The sequence below is a fragment of the Pararge aegeria genome, chromosome 21 (assembly GCF_905163445.1).
Source record: "Pararge aegeria chromosome 21, ilParAegt1.1, whole genome shotgun sequence".
NCBI classification, from domain to species: domain Eukaryota; kingdom Metazoa; phylum Arthropoda; class Insecta; order Lepidoptera; family Nymphalidae; genus Pararge; species Pararge aegeria.
Window position 1 is genome coordinate 8,132,490 of NC_053200.1, and position 15,116 is coordinate 8,147,605.

The following is a 15,116-nucleotide window of genomic DNA, read 5'->3' on the forward strand; positions in this document are numbered from 1 at the left end:
CCATGTCACAACGTTCTGTATGTAATATCGTTGCTGCCGCACTATAACAATATATATATGCTCACTAGGTACATAGGCTTTTTTTAATATACATGAAACCCAAAAAAAAAACTTGCCAGGCCATTTTATCAAAGCTATTTTTTAAAGAAGTTACTTACAGTGCACTTAAATATATTGCTATCAGGCATGTCAAATCGACTGGTCCCGTACGTGTCGCGAATATCTAGTGCCCAATATAAGGCCTAAGCGCTAACCTAGTCACGTACCTACAGCTTGTAACAAAGGTGATGCCATATATTAATAGTACGATGGGAAAGTAACGGGTATTTAATCACGGGAAGACAAAAATAGTATTTTTTACTCGATATCATTTTTTAACTCCGATGTTATAAAGTGAAACGTTGTCTTCCACCTGATTGACCTGACATGATTTTGAATACAGGTAGTATTCAAAATCATGTCATTTTATACCTACGCAAAATATTACACCAGAGACCAGAACCAAAACATTAGACCAGATAATAAAATATAAAACCTTCCACCGACTAACTCAAAGTCGAAGATTTAAGTGGTAAGGTAGCTGCTAGCAAATGTAATATACCGCAAAGCAAGCAGGGATGCCCATTTAGGTACTCGGGTGTGACAAGAGGCTAGGCTAGTGTGTGCTCGTGACACTGGGTTGCGACACGGCATGTCGCAAAAAGGTCTTTGTACCCACATTGTAATTTGTACGAGCCATGGCTGTACAGAGCCATTGAGCAATTGTTGGGCTATTTAGAACCTATCCATGTTTGATGTTCTTAGTTACTATACAATATGAAGTAGGTATTTATGATACTGAAAACCTTTTCCAAAACTTTTTCCTGAGATTAATATTTTTGGAGTTTTGTCATAATATAATATAGTATCAAAGAGTACAGGAGCAAACCTTTGATTAAAAAAAAACAGTTGTGTTTACAATAAATTTGAAAGTCAAATGTTGTCATAGATTTGCTATGACGACAGAAAAAATATTGATGATATACTTTAAGAAATATGTTACACTCAATAACATTGCAGGTAGTGTTATAATTTTTTTGTAGGTAGCATTTATATTAAAACTAAAGTAGATATACGTTATCAAATTAAAGTTAAAAATTATTTTCTAAATCAATAGGTCTGAGTTGTGATGTACATACCATGATAAGCTGTCAATCCCGGTGATTATCACTATCATATTGTGGTTATATATATTATAATTGTTGAATGCCACCTGTTGGGGCAGCTTTTAGCGTGAAAGCTTTTAATTTCACCTTTAAGAGAGAATTCAGTGCCCAATCGGGACACTGATATTGCTGAAAAACCAGAAAATCAAATGTTTTTTTATATCATTTAACGTTTGATTAAATCCATCATCATTAACTTTCGAGATAAAATACAACGTGTTTTAACAACAATTACGAAATAATATTGAAGGATGCAAATGTATATTTCATAAGGAATCGCCCTGTAAAAGTACTATACAAATCAATACAAACGAAATCAATAAAAACCTATTGAAGATAAAAGACCGACGCGCCATAGTACCTACGCTACTAATGTCCATTTAAATTAAATTTTATAATTGATTTAATATAACTTCCGTACCGAAAACAGGTAAGCTCCCTACCATCTTAGACGGCAACATCACTCAGTGACATGGCAATCAAAGGATATATTTATTGTAGTTAAATAAAAAACACTTTAAGAGATTCGGGTACCAACTACAGTCAGTCTAGAAAAGTCTAGAAAGAAAGTACAGTCTAGAAAAACTGATTTAATGAGATTTAATGTATTTATTGAGTTAAATAACAACAGAATTGACAGCACTAATTTGTTATTAATGAAACTATAAACTTAATTTTTTTTATTTTACTTATTACTTAATTTTTAATAAGACAAGTTAAAAAAAATTAAGTTTATCTAATAAAAAAACTAAGTTTAAGTTAATCTGTTAGTCTGTAACAGATTTAGTGTAATTTCTTTTTAAATATTCTCTACACGTAAAAGTAATAAAAAGATCTTTACGCAATAGAAAATATAAGGAGTTATGTTTAGTAAGATTTAAAATATTAATTAATTTCTTTGTATTTTCAATAAACATAAAGTTGGCTAAGCAGGTACTAGTTACTAGTCGGTAGGACTACTACTGATTGGTAGTTCTATAACAAAAATTATTACTTTGCATACATTTAAGTAACTCTACTAATAATGTTATGTATTTTAAAAATGAATGAAATGAACAGCGTATTCTGTTCCGTACACTATAGGTCACTCTTTACGTGTACATTTACGTGAAAACTCCACTGTTCATATCGCGATTCGCTATTTATCATAGTTTCCACGCCGCGCCGTCTCGTCACGTGTTGCACGAAATATTTTATGTAAACAGATTTTTAATGTTGCTTTTTGACTTTTAGGTACAATAAACATATTAAATAATTGGTACAAAAGTTGCAAAGAGTATATTTTATAGCAGGGCCGTTGTTGTGTTCTATAATTACTGTGTAAACAGATTATTAATGTTGCCCTATGGCTTGTAAGTTTACGCTCAGAGTTTACGGATTGTACAAAGAGTATAAGTATTGCATTTCGATTGGTGTATTCATTACCCTGTAAAGTGTAAACTAGCTTTCAGACGGAGGAATTGAAAATAAACATTATCGAGTATATAAATAGGGTGCATCAATTATTGGAAAATGCACAGCGTATACCCACCCCTTGTTTTCACTGTCGATACTGGACAACTTTACGCGATTTTACCTAACTAGGCACTCATGCACTGGTGAGCATGTTCGACTGCTGTCCACGAGTTCCTCGGTTCGATTCCCGGGTTGGGCCAAAACCTATTGGGTTTTTCTTATATAAATACATCCATCTCGTCCGATTATTAATTATTATTATCAATCCCGTCAACCCGCATTAGAGCAGCGTAATGGATAAAAGCCCTGAATGTACGTCTCCAAAGAGTGAACTATTAACTGTACCTAACCAGTTTTGACTAACATTTTTTTAACCTTATTCCTTAGGCGTTTTCTATGGTACCTGTTTAAAGTTCACTCGCACACATTAGTCTTCATTGGCTAAACGATCAGTCATATCATGATATAAGAGGTGATTCTTGACTCTTGACTTAAAATTTCTTCACACCAACCAATTACCGGCCCACTACAGAGCACGGGTCTCCTCCCACAATGAGCAGAGTTTAAGGTCGTAGTCCACCACGCTGGCCCAGTGCGGATTGGTGGACTCCACACCTTTGAGAACATTATGAAGAACTCTCAGGTAGGATTCCTCACAATGTTGAAACAAGTGATATTTTAAATACTTAAAACGCCCATAACTCAGAAAAGTTAGAGGTGCGTGCTGGGATTCGAACTTGGTTCCCCGAAAGTGAAGTCGAGCTCCAACCGGATGCGCTATCACCGCTTCATAAAATTCCATTAAATTTCTAATAAGTAATAAATATATACAATACGTGTTATTAATACAGCGTATATGATATGTGCGTGGTAGTTTACAATGTATAAATACATATGTTATTTAACTCTACCTATGCCATGCAAATGTCATTAGACGACCTGTTTATTCAGTGATTCTAACAATAGAACGGATTATATCAATGTGTATATGAAATACCTATTGGTACCCACGGGAGTTCAAACAACTTTGACATGGTAGTTTTACTATTGTCCCTTTATATGAGGTACTTACCTACGTTTATGTTGAATTTTTACGAAAACCCATATGATGTAATTTCTAAGTTCATAATATTTCATACAGGGAATAAATTTGATATCTATTAGCTAGCTAGGTATATGGACTTACTTATAATAATGTTTCCAACAAATAGGTAATTAATATAAAATTATATTGAACTAAAGATTTTAAACTGAGATTTTGGTGGTTAATGAACATTTCTTAAAAATGTACCCGACATACTTACATACGGGAGTCCCGTCGTGACCACGATCCATGCCACTGAGTCGAAATATCGTCAAATCCAAAAATATTATCGTGGTATGTACCCGTTGAACTATATTTAAGCAATATATTGAACTATTTCAATGGAATACCAAAATAAAAAAGTAACTCTACTTTCCGATCGAAATAGTTATTTTTTTATTCTTATTTACTTAGTAACTGCCATTAATAGCAAATGATTACAAAATAAAGCAATACTATTATCTGTATGTATATATGAACGCGCTATTCTCAGGAAGTTTCAGTCCGGTTATACTCGTATATATTTTGTATGCGCTAGAGAATAGTTTTTTTTTAATATAACGCGGCTCACAGATAGTTACCTATTTAATAACACATATACTTGGAAAGTCGCGGTCAAAGAGAACAATCACGTTATGTACTGTACAGGAATTGTGGTTAAACCTTGACTTATTCATCGATTACTGCATATTTATTTATAGTCTTGCAATGAACGTTATAGTATAGTATAGTCGAACGTATAGTCATTCCGAAGAACATCCTCATACAGAGATCCCAATTAAGAACAAATAAACAACAAGTTAAGTAGTTAGGTAGGTATATTATGAATTATTATTATTTATTATATATTATAATCAGCTCGTTGTAGCGCTGTCTTAATTAAGCGGCGACGAAGTTCTTATCGCAGACATGTCACATGATATAGTGCACACTTAAACATGTCCATAAGTATTGCAGTATTAAATAATCAATGAGGGAAAATGCGTTATAATTAGATATTACCTACAATATTTGAGAATTTACCCTTTTTGCAATGTTTAAATGACAAGAAGCATAAATTTTTTAGCCAATAGTTCAAAAACAACCACATAGAATGACGAAATGTTAACATTTAGACCGAACTAACTTGTAGAGCGGGAGAGCTACGCGACGTGGTGGGTTGGAGTATAAGTATTGTAAAAAGTTTGTACTTGTGGAAAAAAATTGTATTGTTTTATAGTAGATATGTATTATGAAGTAAAAAGCAGATGGCTCAACGGTTGGTGATTTAAAAAACTTCGCCAATAAATGGAGTAACACTTCGCAGGGCATGCAAGGAACACGTTATACAAAGTTCCGCCCTGTACCTGCCCTGCATGATGATGCACCGGTTTCGGAGCGACACGTGCGTAGAGGGTACATTGCCGAAGATCTGTTTGGTGTGGATTATAAGGATTGAAGAAATTATAAATTACACCCTACAGATTCACTGCTTTTCGCGGAATATAGCAAATTAAGCTTAATTTTCATAATATATCATGGATTTCAGCAAAGTAACGCTATAGCTTCAATCCAGTATTCTATCCAATACCGCCCTGTGTCTATCAAACTGAGGCTATGGTATTATGTATAATGGCAATTTTGCTTGTAAAAACACCGTCAACCGAGCCTGTCACACTGCCGGAACACAGCAATGCTGTTTGGCGGCTGCATTAAGGATGGCAATATTATTTCCCCGGACGAGCTGTTCAAGGATTCAATTCGTATGATTTGTATATCAAACAAAACCATAATTTTTAACCTGTCAAATAAGAAAGAGAAATACTCATAAAAAGAAATAGAAGAGGAAATAGATAAAGTTTTATTTGTGAAACTCAGTTGGTGAATCCTTACCCGTAGACAATAACTATTTGGTACTTTCGTTGCTTATTTATAAAAGGGGAAGTATATGATGAATGATCCATATCAAGTAATTTTCTACATTGTACTTGGCACTGACTTGAACATATTACAGAAAATATTTATTTTCTTTTTTTAGTTGTGTTACAACATCGATTTAATTTTTCTCAAAAAAATTCTTCGCAATCAAACAAACAACAAGTAAGTTCCTACTAGAGTTTAATTTATGAAGCTATCCTAAATATGTACGTGTTTCTAAACATCAATACGGAATGTGTGGAACGGTAATATAACAGCTGTGGGCTTTGTAATTATTGTCCCATCACTTGACTAAACATTTAGAAAAATGGAATGTATTCTGCTTTCACACCACTGTTATGGATGAAAGCATATATATTTAAAAAAACATTTGACAAAAAATAACCGATTTTGTTACACAACTAAAAAGCAAGAAATAAATATTTTCTACAAAATTTTTAAGTCGTTGCCAAGTAAAAAAAGGTTATGTGTGTGTGATGTTATAACTTATATGAAACTTTTCAAATCCGTTTATAAATGACAGAAACCGTTTAAAAAATACAACCGAATTGAGATTACCCGATTAGTATTTTTAACCGACGTCATTTTCATATGAGTAGTTGATGTTATCTATTCGAGTCCAACTCACTAATCTATTTGTAACGCTTGAAATTAATAATCAATCAAAAATCTTCAAATATTTTCCAAACAAAAAAGTGCTATCCTTTTCGACTTTTTCTTGTATTTAAATGATAGATAGATTATTAAATTCATTCGAAAGACAACGATGCAGTTTCTCAATTATTTTATTAAATGATTTATTAAGAAATACTAATGAATCAGAAGTGCCAAACATTTTGGCTTGCTTGTTTACTGTAGTACCAACACTATCGCTGGTTGTATTTTGATCGATACAATGTAGGTATGTTCTTCCTTGCGGAACTCCGCAAAAATGCTGTCGTTGCTTTCCCAAGATACTAGTTATTGAAACTAGTTTTGCGATTTCTTCTATTTACAATAAAAGGCTGTTAACAAACCAGATTTAGATAAATAAAAAAGGTAGATAAAAAAAACATTGCAAATGATTTCCTATCCGTATGTCTCTTGAGATGGCATTTAACGATATCATTAAAACATTTGTAGAAATAAATATCACGAAATGGCGCAAGAGGCCAGAGAAATTAGCGCTAGGTTTTAAAGTAGATCAGCAAAAGCTTGAAGACGTATAGATTTTCTAAATCCTAAGCCCTAAAAGAGAAGAGGACTGTGCAAAGTAGCAGGAAATTAATGTTCTGGATATTGTAATCCTACATGATATTTTAAATGTGAAAGTGTGATTGTTGGTACTTTACGCTCTAACTCACCCAATTAAACCAATCCACTTAATTTTTGGAGTATAGATAGATAGTTGAATGGACGGAGAGTAACATAAGTTTCTTTGTATCCCAGAAAAACAAATGGTTCACATGGTATTTGTAAAAAAACCGTAATATTCGCTGGACGAAGAACGGTGGCATCTGCTAGTAAACAACGTACATCGTAAGGTCCATGTAACAAACGCAAATAACAATCCAGTTCGTACGCCTCCAATTTACCTGTCATTACCAATTCAACAATGCGAATTATCATGATGTCATATAAAATTATAGTAATAAAAGTTGGCACAAGGACGTGTGGAAGTAATTTCAACAGTTGGTACGGAGGTTGGTGCAATTGAGTAGGCGCCATTTGCCACCCACTTCTCGTTGGCAGTAAATAAATAAGTAGGTACGAATAGTTAGGTATGAATGAAATTGATAATATGAGCAAATAAAAAGAGCCTGCCTCATTTTATTGTATCCTAGTACTTATGAACTGAAAATAAAACAAGTAACTGTAAAAACTAACTAACTTAACTGTAACTATTGTTTCTGTAAAATATCTCTAACATTTTTTTTTGCTAACCTGTTTTTTATAACGTAAACAATATTATAATTACTTGTTAGGTATTAAACATTAAAACAAATAAAATAATACGAAATTTCTTTATGAATACACAAATTAATGGTATACATTGCCTAATTAATATTAGTTAATAGAAAAATTGTATACTTTTTTTGTTGTACTTTTTTATCATGTACATTTTGTGGTGTACAAGTTTTTTTATTCATTCATTGATTCATCAATGAATACACCTTGACTGTACAAGGCATAGCAAAATAATATACAAAATATAATATACAATCAGGCTTTATGTATAGTTTTTTTTTATTTTTTTTTATTTCACTGCAAGTTAGCCTTTGGCTGCAATGCCTGATGTTAAGTGATGACCTGTATAATGTGTATAGCAGTCATACCTACCCCTAATCGATTCCTACGCAGCATCAAAACGGAACACTAAATTGCTGAACGACAGACCAAGCCAGGATAGAAATTAAAAAAGAAACCCCATATTGCTCCTGCCGGGGATCGAACTCGGGATCCACAGCGCTCACCGCTGCGCCATGGAGGTCATCGAAATATGAATTTAGTTGGTATTTTTCAACAACCTCGCAAATAGCTAGACACGTAATCAAGATCTTTGTGTATGTATAAGAGAAAAAGTTATTGCGTAAAGCCATCTCAATTCTCAGCTGTATTCGTATTTTGTTACCTTATTTTTACGTTGGAGAGTTTTGGCTTACTATACTGATAATTTGATATTGATAAAAAAAAAAGAAAACAGATGTGTAGGTATCAAATATTTTACTTTCACTAGGAAATGTAAATGTAGAGTCATGATGTCTCTGCATATAGTATACTGTGTATTCGCTTTAAGATATAGGATAAACAACATTAGGTACTATATCAACATCAGTGTAAAAGAAGAACCGGTCCTGTATTTTAAAGGCGAGGTCACGGTACGAAATCGTTAAAAAGGTTGTTGCAGAGTACCCATGAAATGTTGGCATATTTATACTTGAAAAGATTATATTCTACTAGATGTTGCCCGCGGACTTCGTCGCCTTTATTACGGTTTTTTACAAATCCCATTGGAACTGTTTGTTTTCCTGGGATAAAAGGCCTAAATATCCATCCTATTAACTACCTGTGTGCTAAAAATCTAACTTGATTTTGCTGGTTGGTTGCTTGGTTAACATAACATATTGAAATGATGCTACTTGATTAATTTATTTAATCTGTGCAAGTTTACGACATAAAAAAAACTTATGAACAAAACATTTAACTTCAATAAATCAGTAATAGATTTTATTTCAGAGAGAGAGAGAGTTCAGTCAACACTGTAGGTATCTATAAATTTCGAGGATTCCCCTTGATTTCCAATGGTTACTTTCATCGGAGCCCAACATGGTAATTCCCATGGGAAGTGTAAAATAAAAAAAGGGTATAATAACTTTTTAAATTTGGTCCACAATTATTGACAGGGAAATCAATTAACATGACATTAAAAATACAACCGGGACATAATGTAACGTAACGTTTTAAAAGTTAGTAATAAATTGATTTAATAGAACTTCTTTTAACTGCTCTTTTCTCTACTAAAAAGTCATATCATATTGAGAACAACAGGCTTTGCTCTGTAGGATTAACTGATGAACTGTGCCAATATGTAACAGAAATGACCAAAAGTACCAACTGAATATAATAGAAAAACAAAAATGTGTATTATGCACTTTATATTAACTGTATCCAATTCTTTTAAAGTAAAAAAGCATTGTTTTAAATTGCCAGACAATCTAAACGAGTTTTCGAATGAGGACGTCAAATGTCTTTTGGTTAGACACAGCCTACGCTTGATAATATAAGGACTCCACCGGTTGTGAGTCACTTGTGTTTTATCTTTACCAAATTAAGGTATTGACGACAATAAAGTCTTATTTATATTGACTTATATTTACGTCACCGTAACACCTAGAACATGGTGAGTTATGAATGAGCAATAAGGGCGACTACAGCAAGATATAATATATCTATATATATATATAAATATATATATAGAAAATAACTAATTTGCACAAAAATACAAATCGTTTGTGCAAATTAATTAGAGGGAATTAATTCTACAACATCAGGTATGTATGTTTGTGATGATTCTATGATAGATAGTGAACAAACAAAAAATCGGCAAACACCCTTGTCGAAAATCAACATAATATATTTTGAAAATAATATTTATTACTCTATCTTGAGTGCAGATGGACGCTGAGCCGATATTTTATGAAAGTGTAGATATTAAAGCCTGTCAAAATAAAGCATCTAGAAATTCATCATGCAATAAATATCAGAGCATCTAAAAATGTCACTTAATTGACTTATATATTGTATGTAGATTATAATATTGTATGGTATTAGTTTAACGCATCTACTTATACATATGAGTATAATGAAGAATATGAATGCAACAGTTATGCTAGATCAAACTAATTGTTACACTTTATCTAAATATGCCTGTGCATGTTTAAAGAATTAGGACTTCCAAAATTAATTGAAGGTCATACATACTACTAGTTTTATACTAGGCACTTAGCCAAAAAGAGTGAACAATAACATTCTAAGCAAAGTAGTCAGTGAATTTCTCCTATTTGAAGATGAGTGTAATTTTATTTATATTCATTACGAATCGTTTTATGTATTGAATAAATTTAACGTGTGATAACATGTTACAGATGCAGAACAAACGTATACAGGACATTTCTACGAGTGCTTGTTTTATTTATTTGTTTATTTTTGTACTAAAAACGAAATAAAACGAGGTATAAAAAGGTCAGAATATGTAGAAGAACAGCTCATCTCTAAAGAGCCACTTCGTTTATAAGAAAAACTTATCAAAAGAGATTTATGCCAAAAGCCGTTTTTCTATTTTGGTGATTGCGAATTTGAGTAGATTCTCAGAAACAAATAATTAGTAGTTTTATGGTCAGAATTGAACGAAGTATTGCCTGCTTCGCTAATGTGTTACAAATTGTTTCGGATATTAGATAACCTTGTCTGTCGCCTGTTGATAGGCTAAATAAGGCTTCGAGATAATATACTCAAACGTAAAGGTAAACAAACCTAATCGGTATGGCTAAACGATTTAAAGGGCGATTAAAAAATCATTAGGTACCTAAACAACATTAAATTCCAACGTTATATTATGTTTCAAAAATAAGAAAAAAAAATTGTTGATAATAAAAAGAGATCATCTTTATGAATGTGTTTTTTTTTTTTTTATATTTTTTATTTCTTATTCTTTACACTAAAAAGTTGTTTATGTTATAAAAAGTTGAGTGTGAATAAATAACATTTCATTTTTCTAAAATAGGCATGGCTCAATTTTCAAACAGCGTGCAGTGTTTATGGCATCGGTTGCACTACACTGCCTTAAAACCAACTTATAATCTACGTCGAGCCTTAAAAGGATGTAATGATAAAGAAATATGCAAACATGTCTACACCTAGATTGTCGTTAGCATAAACTATTACATGCATGAATGTATCACGTCATTCTGTATTTTAATATTTCAGTATTATGTAAAACCGATAATAACGCTTAATTCCTAATGTATAGCATCTAAAGGTATTAACGATATTGGTGTCAATCGAATACTATGTTATCCAATTTATGATAGCAGAATATTCAGATCACCAAAACTTGGATCTGTGACATAAAATAAAATTTGCAGTTTATATCCGAATCGACTTGCCGAATGCGAACTTGTGGAACAAGTTTTTTTGTTTTTAATCCCCACGCAGAACCACGGTTAACCATCACGGTTAGCTGTGTTAGCTTTTTATTTAATAAGTAAAACAAAGTAAATGGATCTACTTCATATAGTAAAAAAATAATAATTAACTCACCCACAGGTGCAGATTTCGCAAATGCATTGTTCTTTTTGGACGATTTTCTCTGGTTTTTTGGGGCCACCTTGTCTTGGCCTGGTCTCTTCTATGTAGACTGTGTCTTCTATTACGGTCCTGTCGTCGTGCACAGTTTTTCGGTCATCTATGATGGTTTCATCATAGACGGTGCTGACGACAGTATCCTCCCTCGTGGTGTCGGTAATTGCGCGATCAACCACGTCGTATTCGCGTATATCTTTCGTTGTTCGGACATCCTTCTAAAAATAAATATAGACCATTATTTTTACTTTACTTTATTACGCGTAATATTTATATCGTTGAATATTTATTAGCAACTGCGCTTACTTACCAAGTTTCTGATGTCTAACGAGCTGTTGTCGACAAAAACATCCGTTTTTATTTTCTCGTCTTCTTTAGCATCTTCGTAAGTAGTTACTTTTCTGGTTACTCCATTTTCGGTTATATAACGAGTTACTTCAATTTGACTGCGTGTTTTATCTACTTCAAATGCCCTCTTTATAGTATCACCTGATGTGGTATGTAAAACTGTTGTTTCTTCAGTGTCGATTCCTTCATAAAGGTCTTTAACATCTTCATTGATTTTAGTTCCAAATGTGACTTTATCGATTCGTTTGAAAGGATATTTATTAACGGTTTCGATAATTTCTTTTAAAACTCTGTCATCAATGTTTTTTTTATTTATAACGATATTCTTGTTGCTAACGGTAACGTCTTTATTTGTCGATGACGACTCAATAATTTTTCGCAGGTCACTTATAGATGTAAAGTCTTTTATGTCCCTTGAAGACAATATTATATTTTCTTCCGTGTCTTGTCTCTTTAGGTGATGCCTAGGCTTCTCAGGTCTTCCGAATGGTGACATTTGCTTAGGGCGTTTAGGCCTCTCATCATCAGTTTCATAGGTGAATTTACCATTCCAGGTTCCAGTACTTCTTTCATAGGATGTTAATGTATCTTTAGTTTGAGAAGTAGACGTAGAAGTACTTTCTTTCGTGAGATTTTGTTTTTCTTTTGAAATAAAATCAGTAGTTTCCGTTACATTTTTCGTATCATGAATATCTGACTGTGTATCACTAGATGTTGAGACAAAAGTATCAGAGTATATATTTTTATCACTAGTGGAACTAATACGTTTGTTGTGGATATCTGCTTTATCTGCAGTGTACTCGGTTATAGCTGGTTTACGAGTAAAATCGCCACCATAAGTGTTGCTTGTAGATGCTATCTGCTTCCCATCCTTATACAAAACTGATTCTTCAGTAGCGTAAGTACCACTTTTAGGTACACCATCTTTTCCAGTATCATAAAAAGCCTCTTTATCTAAAACTTGACGCGTGTATTCATGTTGTGGTTTTATTCCAGTGCCACTTATTTGATGGCTCTTTTCGTGAGTAGAGTGGTCCTTGCTGTCTCCCCATTCTCTATGAGAACTGTCAACTAGTTTCTGCTTTCCATTTACTACTTCGAATACATACGAAGATGTAGATTCTTGTTGAGCACTGCTTGTGTTGCTTTTTAGAATTTTCGTAGAGTAATTAAGATTTTTCGTATCAGAAACTTGCAAAATATCTCCTACTTTGCGAAGTTGATTTTGTACAGTCGAATCATAACCATAGAAATTAGATGAATCCGTTTCATTAGCATTGCGTCGCCTAGTACTATTAATTTCATTATTTACTTTGTTGCTCTGTACTCTACTTTCAACTATATTTTTATCAGTTTGACGACTTTCAAAGTCTGCAGTTGCAGAATAATCAACATGGTCTCGAGATTTGGTAGAATGATCAACATGGTCTCGAGATGTGGTGGTGGATTGAATATTATCTTTCGAGGTAATCTGATCTCGCGTAATGCTATGTTGCTTTTGAATGGAATTATCTTTTTGTGATACACTACTATCATGGCTCATAATCTCTCTTCCATCTTTCACAAATTTAGAATTTTCTCTTACAGTCATTTCATTTATTGGCTTACCATCTTTTCCAACTGTATCATATTTAGATTTCATATCATAATTCTGCACGCTATGAGCGGATTCTGGTTTTATGCCCGTCCCACTGATACTGGCATAATCTTCTTTAGTAGCATGTTCTTGAGCATCACCCCATTCTCTCTTTGAGCTGTCAATTATACGTTCTTTTCCATCAACAATTTCAACTACATATGAAGACGAAGAAGATTTTTTCACATTACTACTTTTAGATTCACTTGAATGAGATGTGCTACTAAATTCTTTTGTTTTGACGTTCTTATCCAGGCTGCCTTCTCCGCCGTAAAAATTTGAACGATCAGATTTTACTGTCTGATCTCTCCTAGATGAATCAGAAAGATTCTTACGTTCATTCTCGCGATTATTAACATTTTGTGAACCAACTGAAGTCGTACCATGGCTCGTGATTCGCTCTTTACTTGCCCGAGATTGTTGATCCATTAAATTTTGCCGTTCTGATTGAATAAAAGATTCTGTTGCATTGGCTCCATGAGATCTTGACATAAATGTATTACTAGACCCTGTTACATTGTGCGCCGAGTTATCTATAAATGCAGTGTTAAGAGTCTGATTATTAACAGAAGAATCGGTCGTCCGGTCAAAATGTTGGCTGTGGCTAGAGCCAGAACGCTGAATTGATGTCGAAGAGGACTGGTGTATTTCACTTGTAGAACTCTGCTGATGTGATGTAGAGGATGACTCTTGAACTACCGAGTTAGATACAAATTCACCACTGGTGGATTGAGCCATGTCACTCACATGATGTTCTTGAGATCTGGTCTGTGATAAATCGGATATCGATGGAGCCTCCGTAATTATGTAGTGAGGGTGGCTATTATAATGCTCGGATACAGTAGATCCACTTATAGAAGCATGATCAGAGACATCAGTTATCATAAGCGGGTCGTCTTCTTCGACCTTTACTTCAATATAGCGTACCTTCTTACCAGACGAGCTGACCTTTTGAAGTGTATTGCTGCTCTTTTGCACAGATGTCGAGGTGCTGGTCTTCTGAACACTTGTCGACGCACTCTTAGACGTCACCTCGGACGTATTTGATTGCTTAGTCTTTTTATTTTTTATAGTCATTTTGGTCCCACTATGTTACGTAAATTACAAATTAAATACACTCATACGAGAGGAGATTCTTAAATTAAAACGATTAAATAATCTTACACTCGAGGTTTAAATAAAATTATCACATAATAAAGAGTCAAACTTTTGCCATGTAACTATGTAAATATATTATGGTAAACAATTCGCGAGAGTCGTTCGTGTCGTATATCGCTGTATGCGCGCGCGCTTCTAGCGACTGGCTCGCGGAATCTGTGGCTGAGGCGAGCCGGTCCCCCCTCACGCCTTGATGTCGTCAGTCGTTACCACCACGCTTCGTCGTTTCGCCCACAAGACCTTCGCGACACGTAAGCGCTCACATCTCACTGTTAGACTCAAACCTAAAATGGTATACCTAACGTGACCATTTATTTTTTTCGCCATAGCGGGACGTAATTCGGGGTAATAAAAACTTCAATTAATTCAATTCGTTTTTTTATTAATAGAACACAATACTGTAAACATTATTGGGTAGATAGAAATATGAACATGACACCTCGTCAGGGCATTGCAATATGGCCGAAATTAT

At 33.7% G+C, this 15,116-nt stretch overlaps 1 protein-coding gene across 1 annotated transcript in view; it reads right to left on the minus strand.

Annotated features, from left to right (window-relative positions):
* The window catches only part of LOC120632980 (titin), a 57,941-nt gene extending 43,151 nt beyond the window's left edge, over window positions 1–14,790 (minus strand). The window contains exons 1-2 of the mRNA XM_039902989.1: window positions 11,813–14,790; window positions 11,461–11,720 (exon numbers count right to left, since the gene is read on the minus strand). Coding sequence (XP_039758923.1) covers window positions 11,461–11,720; window positions 11,813–14,563 — 3,011 coding nt within the window. The 5' untranslated portion in view covers window positions 14,564–14,790. The remainder of the gene's footprint in view (window positions 1–11,460; window positions 11,721–11,812) is intronic.
* Window positions 14,791–15,116: the final 326 nt, after the last annotated feature.